The sequence below is a fragment of the Triticum aestivum genome, chromosome 2B, assembly GCF_018294505.1.
Source record: "Triticum aestivum cultivar Chinese Spring chromosome 2B, IWGSC CS RefSeq v2.1, whole genome shotgun sequence".
NCBI lineage: Eukaryota > Viridiplantae > Streptophyta > Magnoliopsida > Poales > Poaceae > Triticum > Triticum aestivum.
In genome coordinates this window covers 29,567,610-29,581,577 of record NC_057798.1, presented here as the reverse complement: position 1 = coordinate 29,581,577, position 13,968 = coordinate 29,567,610, and the positions used below count along the sequence as shown (strand labels likewise).

The 13,968-nt window shown below is 41.0% G+C and overlaps 1 protein-coding gene across 1 annotated transcript; it reads right to left on the bottom strand.

The window, feature by feature from the left end:
- Nucleotides 1-858: 858 nt before the first annotated feature.
- Nucleotides 859-5,486, bottom strand: LOC123043275 (uncharacterized). The gene is made up of 5 exons (XM_044465681.1): nt 5,145-5,486; nt 4,744-4,919; nt 1,617-1,800; nt 1,221-1,327; nt 859-1,115 (listed from the first exon to the last, which is right to left on the bottom strand). The coding sequence occupies exons 1-5, from the start codon at nt 5,214-5,216 to the stop codon at nt 1,034-1,036; spliced, it is 621 nt and encodes a 206-aa protein (XP_044321616.1). The 5' UTR covers nt 5,217-5,486; the 3' UTR covers nt 859-1,033.
- Between the last annotated feature and the right edge of the window lie 8,482 nt (nt 5,487-13,968).

Below are 13,968 nucleotides of genomic sequence, written 5' to 3'. Positions count from 1 at the left end.
TTCTCTAAGTTTGACCAAGTTTATAGACAAAAATATCAATATCTAGAATATCAAATCATTATCACTAGATTCATCATGGACTATATTTTTACATTTTATGTATTTAGTATTATAAATCTTTATATATTTTCCTGTAAAGTTAGTCAAACATAGACAACAGTTGACTTTTTAAAAAACTAATACACCTTATATTTAGGAACGGAGGGAGTATATTGTAAACATGGCATTAAAAAAAGATATATATTGTAAACATCATCAGAGAAAGAATACAACTGTTCATTTGCAACCAGTTCTCAAACATTATACTCCCTCCGTCCCACAATATAAGACGTTTTTTGCAAGTAAGATGTTTGGGACGGAGGAAGTATTCATTAACATAGCCACGGAAGATTGCCAGATTAGAGGACTTATCCCTCATCTAGTTGACGATGGTCGGTTTAGTCTTTAACACATGTTCAAACGGAGCCAATATGAAGCTTTGTTTATGCCGAGGTTCGACACCCCCACACCCCCCGCGCGCGTGCGAGAACTTGATGCATTTCCAAGATTCTTTGTCCGGTATGGTATCTTTCTCTGCAGCTTTATCTTTTCGTAGGTAAAATCTTCAATCATATTACGTGTTTGGAGTGTGATGACGGTGCAGAGTAGTTATCAAGATCTGTATCCCTGGGTTTATAGTTGTTGTTTTCCTTTAGAAAGTAATCTCAGGCCTGTGATGATGGTCCGATATGTACAACATATTATCTAATTTAATCATAAGATGTCACGTAAAACTATGATAAACAGCAATAGCAACATAAGCACATACACATCAAACAGCGCAAATGCAAATGGAACAAGAATAACCCAGACACGGGATGATCAAAATTTAGCAAACATGTGTGCTTATTTCTTATGATGAGATATTATTGACTTCACCACACCACAAGCAAACATCGAATAACAATCATCCACGTGCAGTTTCTACTTGAAGCGACAAATTTGAAGAATCCGCACAAAGGAAATGATACACCACACCACAGGATGTCATTATCTACATTTTATTGTTCTTCACCATCTCTTCCACGTCGAGCTCTACCGCCAAAACCGGCAAATCCTGGAACATGGCTACACGGCTGTCGCAAACAGAGTAGGAACAAACATTTCAGCTCATGTCTAAAGTACAGGTATATGACTTGATTCGGTGCTGCATTAAACAAAGGGAGTAGGGGTCCTCCTACCTGTTGTCCACTGGGCCATGATCAACAGCAGTTCTTAAAGAGTATATAACTCTCCCAACAATATCAGTCATAGGGACCGGCCCAAATAGGCGGCTGTCCCTAGCTTCCTGCCACCAAAACAGATCACAAACAATTATGAAAAGACCTCTGCTGAAATCCAATATTACTCATTCACTCGGTCATTATGAACACACTATGTATCTATGAAGAGGATGTCTCCCTATCGCACGTTTCCATAACTAAAATAAAAACACACCTTGTCGAAGCAAGCCAACATAATTATTTACTATTACTGATTCATGTACCACACTGTTTCCTTTAGCGATTGGCTACGCTCTATGCTTTATGTATCTACTCATTCGGAACGGAGGAGTATTACTTATTGATGTACTGTACCTTTGCCTTTAGTTCTTGGTTATCCGCCGTGACCCAGCATTCGTCCTTGTCAAGTACAAAGGGCTCATCCTTCTCATCAGTAGAGACCATCTCATAGCCTTGCACTGCAGCCAGTCGTCGGACAATTAAATCATCGGATTTCTCTGGGTCCTTCAACAAGACGATGTCCCCAACAAAGAGTTCTCTGTTGAAACAATTTAATGCATAAACAACACCAATATATGGAGATATTATTAAAGGCTTAATACCGACCGAATATATATTCTCTTTCATTCTTTGCATTAAGGCAAGGGTTAAAGCAATAGAAGATGCCAAACTTGACAGAAATACACGATAGTGCTACTCTTGAGATCAATCGGTTGACTTAAAAGGAAAGATCAGGTTTCAGTCAGCTCAACACATGTGACATCATGACACAAATTTGCATGGTAATTAGACTTAATAATTAATATGATTAGAAAACTATCACATTTTCTAACCAAACAGAAGACAAGATCAATAACAAAAGATACCCTAAATTATCTGCTCATACTGAATCTAAACACAATAATCATAAAAATGGAAGATCAGAGAATTATGATACATCTTAATAACAAGGAAAGTGAAGGTATCACATTAAAAAACAGCTGATGAATATTGCCGGTAAAAACCTTTAAGTGGCAATTCCCACAAAGTTGATGTTGTGTCCCTTCAAAACACCAGAGTTACAAGATTGATACGAATTGTTGTTAGTATTACTAGCATGGAACATTTTTATGAGATCAGATAAGTAGGCAGACCAGTTATCAGTTCTGTACAGGATACCAGTATATATTGCAGTTAAATTATTCTATCGGCCATTCAGATATTTTACAGGTTAATAAAAATTAGGACTGTACAGAAATTGAGCCAAATGCTGTACATATATGGTCCAAGGCTAAGCCTATATCATATCCATTCCTGATTCAAGTCCTTTTTGTCGCCAATGAACGAGCTATGCACAGCATCAGCCTGATTCAAACTTCAGGTACTGAATAAATTCACCACATGTATTGCTGCAGCCAACAGCAAGGCAAACAAGAAAATACACTACTATTAACTATTTGTGCACACTGGTTCACTTATGGAAAAATTACCACACGCAGCCACCTCAATAAATACTCCCTCCGTCACAAATTAGTTGTCTTGATTTTTCTAGATATGGATGTATCTAGACATGTTTTAGTGTTAGGTACATCCATATCTAAAGTTCTAAACAAATCTAAGACAACTAATTTGTGAAAAAAGAGATTGCTCAGATGAGTTTTTCGCAGATAATTTGTGAAAAAAGAGGTAATATGTAAGAAAAAAGAGATTTTCGCAGATAATTTTCAGTCTACGTTAGAGTTTGCTCAGATATGTTAATTCACATGATTATAGTTTCTATCTTGCCTGGACCTTCCTTTTAAGAGGTTTCTATGTAGAAAAAACAATTAGCACCACAGTAAGGACCACTTTGTCATTTTGTAAATCTGCAATATCTGTACCAACATAAAAGGTACTCCCTCGGTCCCATAATATAAGAGCGTTTTTTACATTAGTGTAGTGCCAAAAATGCTCTTATATTATGGGACGTAGGGAGTACGAGTTAGGGATTCATGCCCATCATATCAGCCATTTAATTCAAATCTAACAGCTCAAAAATTAAGTTGAATAGCTAAAAATATATCTGAACTGCACATTTAACCTCGTAATAACAACATATCAATTACCATTAACGATCCCATTTTTCATTAAATGAGAAACGGCAAATACTCATGGCGTCATGATTGCTGATTTTCCTCCCCATATGATGCATTGTTGTGAAATGTCATTGTTGCCATGTTATTCTTTTACTATTACTATAGTCATGTAGCTGCGAAAACAAAATTCAGAGGGGAGTTCTACACCTGGTGGCACTATATTATTGAAAACGTGGTTTATATATCGGCAAAATGTTCTCTGCACATGCTTGTATTTTTGCTAGCAGTTTGTTAAGATATGAAGGGGAGCCTTGGCGCAGAGGTAAAGCTGTTGCCTTGTGACCATGAGGTCACGGGTTCGAGTCCTGGAAACAGCCTCTTACAGAAATGTAGAGAGAGGCTGCATTCTATAGACCCAAAGTGGTCGGACCACTCCCCAGACCCTTTGCAAGTGGGAGCTACGTGCACCGGGCTGCCCTTTTTTTTAGTTTGTTAAGATATGAGTATCTTCGCTAACTCCAGTAAGATATGAGTATTTTTGCTAGTACTTCTTAAAAAGATGTTAATGTGTCCACCTAAAGTTATTGCTCTGGATAGTTCTTGATTTGTTTGAGGAGCATCCAGCAGCAAATTATATGTAGTAATGTTAGTTAATTCTTTAGATAGACATTGAACGCCATTACCAGGAAAGTCTTGATTTTGATTCCGGGTAGCATACAGTTCTTACCATACAGTACAGAATAGAGGATTTGACAAGGCTAAAAGGTAAAAACTAAAAATATTAAGCATCCAAACAATGATAATACCTAGATTTTGCAGTGTTCAAGAAATCATTTTTAAGCGACGCTTAAGCGCAGAGCGACGGCAAAACACTTTGCTTTGGCCCTAAGCAGTAGATTAAGCTTCTTTTTTTTAAAAAAAAGGCTTGGCTGTTTTTGAACTACTTCTGCTTGGCTGCTTGCGCAATAATGGCAATATGCCATTTATCTTGTTATTAGGGTCTGTTCAGCAACTATTTCCTTGAGATTCTGGCCAAATTCCGGCTACATGATCTCTATTAGGCTATGTCTATTTGAACTGAACAGCATTTTAGATGTTATTTTGCTTGCTGTGCGAACCTGATGTGTATTTGCTATGGTGTGAACTGCATTTTAGATGCTATTTCACTTGCCTATGTGCTATATTTCCTATTTTCCTGTGCATATCATTCAAAAACAGTAGAATTCTAGCCAATTTTAAAAAACGCTTAAGCGCAGGCCTTCCGCTTTCCGCTTTTTTGAACATTGAGATTTTGATCTACATTCATTTGAACCATTTACATAGAACTAGTTTACAGAAGTTCACTGAGCAGAAATATAAATCTCAAAGCAAAACAGAGTGCTGCTTGTACACAATAGCATGTTATAGATTGGCAAAAAAGAGATTACTTTGGGGATAAAGTGGCGAGCTTTCTGACGAGAACGGTTCCTCCGGTCGGAGCCACGACGGGGGCCATGGCTTCGCCCCCTTTGATCCACTGCGGGAAGGTGAGCTTGCCCTGGAAGAAGCTCTTCCAGATAGCATCAGTCATCTCAGTGCTGTTGATCTGCCCGACGGTGTACTTCTGCATTGAAATGAACAGAAATCAAAATGTAAACCCAAGAGAAGAATACATCTAGTACATGATTCGGCCACAGTGAGCAAGACAAGATACATAGGATTTTGAGTGAGATTCTTCTTGCACAGGATTTGGTTCTTGGATTGGATGAATTAGCTCTGAACGAACTTGAGGGATTGTACGGCATGTGCGGATCGGGAGGGGGGGAGGTAGGTGGGAAAGGGGGCTTACCTTCCAGGAGAGGGAGATGGAGTACTCGAACTTGTGGGCGGCGTAGCGGAACCAAGTCGACAGCGAAACCATCTTCTTTCCCTCTCCCTCGGAGGAGGACCTCGCTCTTCCTCCTCCGCCCGCTGTCCTGATCCCCTCTCTCCCGCTCGATTGGGACGGCGGCTACCGCTGCTGCTCCCGGCCGGAAATCCTGGAGCGCGGAGGGGGGGAGGGAGGGGGGCTGCCTGGCGGGCGGACACCGGAGGAGGAGGAGGAGGAGGCGGCGACGGCGAGGGTGGGAGAGAGGGGATGCGACGAGGTGGGAGCGGGGTAGCTAGGGTTCTTCCTCCTCCTGATTTGGACTCCACGATGACTGTCATCTGGTTGCGGGGTGGGCCTAATTCACATTCCTATTGGGCTGCGTGGTTCGTGTTCTGCTCTGTTGGGCTGTGTGGGTGCGTGTTGAACTTTATTTCTACAGAGAGCAACTAATTAACGAGCGCTCCTTCGGAAGCCTCACAACGATCAGCGTCACGTGGCACGCTCTCAGCGATTCGCCACGTGTCGCGCTCTGGGCGCTCCCTTCGGATTTTTTTTATTTTTTCGCACGCTTTTTTGGTTTTTTAAACGGTTTTTTCCGGGTTTTTTTGATGTTTTGGTTTTCCACCGGTCTTTCCTAGCTTTTCGACAAAAAATGAATTTTCTTTTTTTTCCTTTTGCGAGAGTCACGATTTTGTTTCCGCGAGAGGCACGATTGTGCTTTCGTGAGAGGCACGGCCGTGCCTCTTGGAAACGAAAAAAACACGTTTTTTGTTTTTTTTCCTTTCGTGAGAGGCACGGTTTTGCTTCTGCGAGAGTCACGGTTGTGCTTTCGTGAGAGGCACGACCATGCCTCTTGGAAACGGAAAAAAAATGTGTTTTCTGTTTTTTTTCTTCATGAGAGGCACGGTTTTGCTTTCGCGAGAGTCACGGTTGTGCTTTCGCGAGAGTCACGGCCGTGCCTCCTCGGAAATGAAAAAAAATGCATTTTCTGTTTTTTTTTCTTTTGCGAGAGTCACGGTTTTGTTTCCGCGAGAGGCACGGTTGTGCTTTCGCGAGAGTCACGGCCGTGTCTCCTCGGAAATGAAAAAAAACTTGTTTTCTGTTTTTTTTTCTTTCGCGAGAGTTGCGGTTTTGCTTCCGCGAGAGGCACGGTTGTGATTTAGTCAGAGGCACGAGCGTGCCTCTTTCGGAAAGGGAAAAACCCGTGCTTTCTATTCGGTTTTTTCGTCCGTTTTTTTTCGTGAAAAAAAAGTTCGTCAAAACCTATCAACATGGGATCTAGTTATAAAAATCTCGACATGAGGAATCCAATGGCGAAAGCGGTTCGAGATTTGGACACATGATTTAAGAGATAAAACATTTTGAATAAACGGATCTACGAAAAAAGGAAAACTCCCAGGTTGCGACAAGTGGCGCAAATGCAGAGGGGAATGGGAATGATCTTCGCAATGAGTACTCCTTAACTAGTGATTTCGATTTTTGCAGGGTTCTGTTTTCCAGTATAGATTATACCCTGCACGTTGTTGCGGGAATGCTTTGCAGTTATTTTTAATCAGATTTGATTGTGTGAAACATCAATATTTGGAGTAATATATGATAACTAAAACTAAAAGTACATATGGTTCATTGTGTATTATTATAGTTGGAAAATATTTATTGAATACAAATAGCATAATATAATAAAAATGCATGGCTGCATGTTTTGACGGATCTTTTCACATGCATGCTGGTATGTTGAGGTGACATGCATGTATGTTGAGAGAAATGTCTTAGTGGAGGATAGCTAGATATAACAAATCACCGGTAGTGCCAGTGCCATGAGAGCTAATTCCCTTAAAATAGCTTAAGAAAAGCTAGTTCCATGTTTTTTTCAGAAAAAAAAATACGAAATTCATTCCCTGTTCTATACTCGTAGGGTGGAATGTGGAGCCATATTTGACGCACTTTGAGTCAATTTGACGAGCACCGACTGAATCTCGTGAGATCTGATAGAGACACACCTCCACATGCCCTCCGGCAATGCTAAACACACCATCGGGACGGAGATAGAATGTGGGAGACATTATTCTCACTAAGAGACACCGCCGCCGCCACATAGCCCCAACCAAGACGCTGAGTCTAACAAGAACGAGAATGGGGTCCCTCCCGCCGACGGGAGACCGAGATCCTCCGCACCTTCATGGCCCATAGGCCATCGGAGATAGCGCGGACCGGCAGCGGCGCCCACGGGAGGAGAAGGGGTTTTTCTTGTGGAGGAGAAACGAGATACATTTCGGCTATAGAAAAGTGGGATCATGATGCCAAAGAGTTTGTGTGTCCTGCAATTTTTGTCTGTCCAACCTAACATATTTTAGATTTATTTCTTCGAAAATTTGTTCATACAGATATGATGAGTCTGTGTTAGTGTTTCTTGTTGCTTTTGTTGGTGTAATTCATTGTGACTTTTGAGTCCTTCTTTGGCCTTCCGGTGAAGATCTTATGGTTCGATACCTTTACCTCGAGGGGATCATCGTTTACACAAGTGCGTTCAACAATCATGGCTTCCCATCCTTTTAGATGGGCGACTCAAGAGGGTTTCAGAAACCTATGAAGCTAATCAAGTTTGCACAGGTTTATGAGCGGCGATATTGCTGCTCCAATCTAATTGCGCTCCCTTCACTAAAGTCTTGGCAATATTTTTTGTAACAAAGAATAATACCTTGGGAAGATTTGTCCAAGAAATTTCTTTATAGTTCTTAGTGATAAGAGTTACTCCCTCCGTTCCATAATTGGCATGGTTTAAGTTTGAACTAAAAGCACGACAATAATTATGGAACAGATGGAGTACTTTATATTTTCTTGAATCAGTAATCCAAAGCATAGTTCATGTAATGTTTGTCAGTTTGAATAAACGTACATGTCATTCTAAAACGACTACTGCAGCTAGCCATTTTTTTTTCTATTTTAGTTTCTAACAATTTTTTTGGTTTTCATTCAATTTTCTGAAAATACCTGAAACTTTTATTGAAGTTTAAAACTAAACCATTTTTTCAATGTGAACATTTTTCTAAAATAGAGAACATGTTTTGAGACATGAACAATTGTAAAACTTTTGTGAACATTTTTTAAAATTTAGAATATTTATATAATTGTGACCATTTAAAAAAAACTGTGACTAATTTTCTAAAATTCTGAAATTTATAGTTATAAAAAGGGTGTATGATCAAATTTTGTGAACATTTTTAAAATTATGCGAACATGTTTTAAAAGCAGTGACGTTTTTAAAAATAAAATATGAAAATGAGATCATAAGAAAAATAATGTAGAAACCGGGAAGAAATAAAAGCAAGAAATAAAGACCAAAAAGACAACCATTTGAGAAAACAACCAAAAAACAAAAAAGACAAAATCGAGGACGAACTTTCTGGAACATATATCATACATGAGATGAACATAAATTAATACTCAACACGTCCAACCCACTAAGGATAATGGACCACCGTGCTATTTACTACAAATTATACAAGATGGGCTAGTTCATTGATTTATTTTTAGATGTTACTTAATCAAAACTTTAGCATTGGCAACGAACCTTAGGAGTTGTTTGGATACAGAGCATTTACTAAATCAGTTTTGTCTAAACACTGTCATGGTTGTAATTAACCAACTACAACTTTGTTTGGTTAGCGTAACATCAGAGATAGTAAATAAAACTTTTCACAATACTGAAAAATGAAGTTACTGGAAAAACGAAAATTAGAAGTTTTCTTTATAAATCACTTTAGCATATCTCTCGCAGGTGTTCTCATCCAAACAAGATTGAATGCATATTTTTCTTCATTTGTTTTTTCATCTACGAACATATACTTCTACAAAAACCTCTTTTAAAATAAATAGTGACCATGTTCAAATACTTGACACGTTTTGTTTTGACAACACAATGAACTTTTGTTTTTTACAGTGGAAAATTTTCAATACATGATGATCATTTTCAAATACACAGTGAACATTTTTAAATACATGACGAACATTATTTCACGACGGTGAAGATTTTTGAAAATATTTTTTTCTATAAATCATTTCAAAACAGTGTTTCACAATGGTTTTCAATTTTGTTTTTTAACAAAATTCTGAAGAAAAGCTCATGCGTGGGAGTTTGTCCGCCTCTTCAGTGACTAGGCACTCACGAGGATCAAAGGTGTGGGCTAGAATTGCCTCAGCGTTGTTCACGATATCCGGTATGGCCGCGGCGGCGCATATGCGGACGTGGTGTTCCTAAGCTCAAACTCAAGTGAGCCCGGGTGAATAGTAAAATCCAAAAAAAATGAAAATAATTCATGAAATTCTAAAAAAATTGGCGCAAACATTGACAAATATTTTGAGTGCTGACAATATTTCATCTTGAAATGACACTCGTGGAAGTCTTGGCAGAAAAGACAAAATCGGTGCTCCAAAAATGTTATTTTCGAAAGCATTTTGGAGTGCTGATTTTTCTTTTTTGCCATGACTTCCACGAATGTTATTTCATCATGAAAAATAGTAAGAACTGAATCATTTGTCAAAGCTCGCCACAAAAAAGATTCAGAATTTTTTGAATGTTATTTCATTTGTTTCGGATTTTACTATTCATCACGAGCTCAAATGAGCTCGCGAACAGAAGACAGCTTTCGCCCATATATGTCACCATTATGAAAGAGATAGCCGACAGAAGGCAGCGTTGCCCAAAAATTTGTACTTGTCGTTGCCTTATTTCGTTTTGAAGGCTTGGAGTTTGTGGTGGTTTTTCGTAAACAAACAAAGAGCATTCCAATATCAAGGTGAGCTGGACTTTGCCAGCTACAGGTTTTTTCACATCATTTGGAAACTGATCAAGCTAAATCTGATAGCATCTCTGCCTCATACATACACCATGCATGAGCATCTAAACAACGTGCAAAAATATTGCAGATCCATGGGCAAGTTTTACAAGATTGGAATGCTAATTGCATCACTGCCGTTATCTCTTTAAAGAACACGCCTACACTTTGAGTAGTCATACATGTCGCTTGTGATTGCCTGCTAAAGTACAACTGCATCTGTCTCCAGGTGTTCTTGTGTTGGATTTTCCAAGTTTAGTTTGTCTTAGGGCGTGGCAATTGTGCATGTGCCTGTGAAGAAGCGTGTGGGATCGTATCTGTACCGTCAGTTTCATTGTTGGAATGGAACTGGGTCTCTTCCATTTGATTGAGAAAAAGAAACACTAGCATGTTGGGGAGGCCATTACTTTGCATGAGATTTCCCACTGTCTATTCTATTAGTAACAATGTTAGTGACTCCTTGTAAAGGTTTCTTGGAAAACAGGACTCCCGTGCAAAACATGGTGCGGACGCGGAACATCCTGCTCTGACAGCTTCCCATGGTACACACTACATGTTAATTACAATGTCACTCGAATAAGAAAACCCACCACATGAGACTAACCAACTTGCATCTCATTAGTTGCGTACTCCAACAACCCAACCTTGAGCAAGAACTTTATTCAATCTTAAAGAGGTATATATCATCTTTAAGAGTAGGTGCATGAACCTCGAGCACTGCAATTCTTAGTCAATCATAAAGAAGTATAACCACCATTGTCTAGAATACATTGAAGCGCATGAGCGAATATGTATGTAGAACTGATATGCATTGCAAGGAGTTCCCTGATACGTCTCCAACATATCTATAATTTTTTATTATTCCATGCTATTATATTATCTGTTTTGGATGTTTTATATGCATTAATATGCTATTTTGTATTATTTTTGGGACTAACCTATTAACCGAGAGCCCAGTGCCAGTTTCTGTTTTTTTTGCCTATTTTAGAGTTTCGTGGAAAAGGAATACCAAACGGAGTCCAAACGGAATGAAACTTTCGCGGTGATCTTTCTTGGACCAGAAGGAAATCAGAAGACTTGGAGATGAAGTTGGAGACACAACAAGGTGGCCACAAGGCAGGAGGGCGTGCCCGGGGGGGTAGGGCGTGCCCCTCTACCTCGTGGGCCCCTCGTGGGTTTCCTGACCTAGCTCCTTCGCATATATATACTCTTATACCCTGAAAACATCCAGGGGAGCCACGAAACCAGTTTTCCACCGCCGCAACCTTCTGTATCCATGAGATCCCATCTAGGGACCTTTTTTGGCGTCCTGCCGGAGCGAGATTCAATCAGGGAGGACTTCTACATCAACACCATTGCCTCTCCGATGAAGCGTGAGTAGTTTACCACAGACCTACGGGTCCATAGCTAGTAGCTAGATGGCTTCTTCTTTCTCTTTGATTCTTAATACCATCTTCTCCTCGATGTTCTTGGAGATCTATTCGATGTAATATTCTTTTGCGGTGTGTTTGCCGAGATCCAATGAATTGTGGATTTATGATCAGATTATCTGAAAGAACATGCGGTGCCCCCATGTTTGGTTTTGGTAATTGATGACAATCTCTATGGACTAATGGTTATCTTGAGTTATATTTGAAGGATTTGTCCATAGACTTTTCTTGAAGTCCATGTGTTGGTTTCAAGGAGTTTATGAGTTGACCAAGGTGCTATTAAGGAATTATCTAAAGATTGGTCATGTGAGTGTTGAGCTTATTACAAGCATGTCTTGAAGAAGAAGATTGTGTGATCATTCATGTTTACCTTCAAGACATCATCCAAATGAAGAGAGTTGGAAAGATTCAAGGTTGATCAAGACTAAGTCAAGAGTGAATCAAGTTGATCAACTCACAAAGCGTAGAAGATGTACCGAGAGGGATCAAGTGATCCCATGGTATGGTAAGCATTGTCCATTGCACTTTGTATACTAACCCATGGTCTATGTAAGAGTTCTATGTGGGGTTAGGTACGTGTCCATGGGCTTGCGTCAAGAGGAAAATATCATACAACCCGTGGAAAGGATGACATCATGTGGTGATCGTCATCAAGATTGCCGTGTGCAAGTTCAAGTGGAGCATCATGAAGAGATCAAGTGCTTGAATCTTGCCATCCATTGTGGTGTCAATGGACTTGTGAAGATGTGTCGAAGAGTGGCTCACCCATAGTGGACTATGGGGGAGCAATCATCTAGTCTTCATCGAGCCAACGCAATCAAGAAAGGTGGTCCAACTTGAGGGAGTCAAGATCGTCATCATCTAGATCAAGTGGACCATGTGCAAGGCAAAGGTTTGCCCTTGATAGGTTTTCTATTTTACCGGTCTCGTGGTGGTAGTTGGGAGACCGGGTTATAGGATCGTTTGCCGTACTATCAAGGGGGGCTCTCAAGTTGGTAGCTTGATCGTATCGTTAGTAGAGAGCTCAAACCATTGCATCCTTGCATCATGTTTCTTGGTTCTTGTTTGGTTCTCTTTGTGAGTCTTAGAGCTTATGGTCATCTCGATGACAAGCTTGAGTTCATAGAAAACGGAGTTCGCATGCGTCTTCTATGATGTTTTCGGTGTTGGAGGTTTTACCGGTTGTCGGTGTCAAAACCGGCGGATCTCGGGTAGGGGGTCCCGAACTGTGCGTCTAGGCGGATGGTAATAGGAGACAAGGGACACGATGTTTTACCCAGGTTCGGGCCCTCTTGATGGAGGTAAAACCCTACGTCCTGCTTGATTAATATTGATGATATGTGTTACAAGAGTAGATCTACCACGAGATCAAGGAGGCTAAACCCTAGAAGCTAGCCTATGGTATGATTGTTTTTCGTCCTATGGACTAAAGCCATCCGGTTTATATAGACACTGGAGAGGGCTAGGGTTACACAGAGTCGGTTACAATGGTAGGAAATCTACATATCCGTATCGCCAAGCTTGCCTTCCACGCCAAGGAAAGTCCCATCCGGACACGGGACGAAGTCTTCAATCTTGTATCTTCATAGTCTTGGAGTCCGGCCGATGATGATAGTTCGGCTATCCGGACACCCCCTAGTCCGGAACTCCCTCACCGGTCTTATCCGAGGAAGGGTTATCACCTTTTTCTTATGGGCCTTTTCTCATTTGCTTCTTATTGATATTTCTATCAAGATTGTGTTAGCCCATGTCGTTAGCTTTCCAATAAATTTGGTTTCGTTGAATTCGGAGTCCGTTTGCAAAAGTTGTGGCTGTTTTGGTAAAGGCCGCAGCGGTACTATCGCGCCTAGAGCGGATGTAATTTTTTACTACCGCTCCAGAGCGGTACTACCGCGGCTCCTGAGCGGTAGTACCGCTCCAGAGCAGTACTACCGCGGCTCCTAAGCGGTAGTACCGCTCCGGACCAAAATCTCGTGTTTTGCTCAGCGGAGGTAGGCACGGAAGTATTTTTATAGTACCGCTCGCAAGCAGTAGTACCACTACCATTTGCGGTAGTACCGTGAGGTCAAGCGGTAGTACCGTGAGGACGAGCGGTAGTACCGCTTTGGCGGTTCTACTGGCCTTTTGCCTCCTCGCTGTTGTTTTTCAAAGGGGTACTACCGCCCTAGCGGTAGTACCGCTCCTTAGAGCAGTAGTACCGCTCTGTGCGGGCTGTGAGCATAACGGTTGGATTTTTCCCCACCTATAAAAGGGGGTCTTCTTCCCCATTGAACCTTATCCTTTGAGCTCGTGTTCCTCTTGGGTGCCTTGGCGCCCTAGACGGTTGGTGTTGTTCGGAGCTCAATCATTGTGGTGTAAAGCTCCGGGCAAGCGTCGGGGGTCTCCAATTAGGTTGTGGAGAGCGTCCCGAGCAATTTGACGGGTACCGGTGACCGCTCTCAAAGGTTGCCAAAGTGTACGGGTTCGGTGACCGCCCCCAAGGGTCGCCATTTGTACGGGTTTGGTGACCGCCCTCAAGGGTCCCTTAGTGGAATCACG

Excerpts from the sequence above, each read along its gene's own strand:
- LOC123043275 (XM_044465681.1), bottom strand. The coding sequence starts at position 5,216 with ATGGTTTCGCTGTCGACTTGGTTCCGCTACGCCGCCCACAAGTTCGAG. Across the intron at positions 1,801-4,743 it reads CTCGCCACTTTATCCCCAAA|AGAACTCTTTGTTGGGGACA; the intron begins GTAATCTCTTTT and ends TTGTTTCAACAG. Across the intron at positions 1,328-1,616 it reads ACCAAGAACTAAAGGCAAAG|GAAGCTAGGGACAGCCGCCT; the intron begins GTACAGTACATC and ends TTTTGGTGGCAG.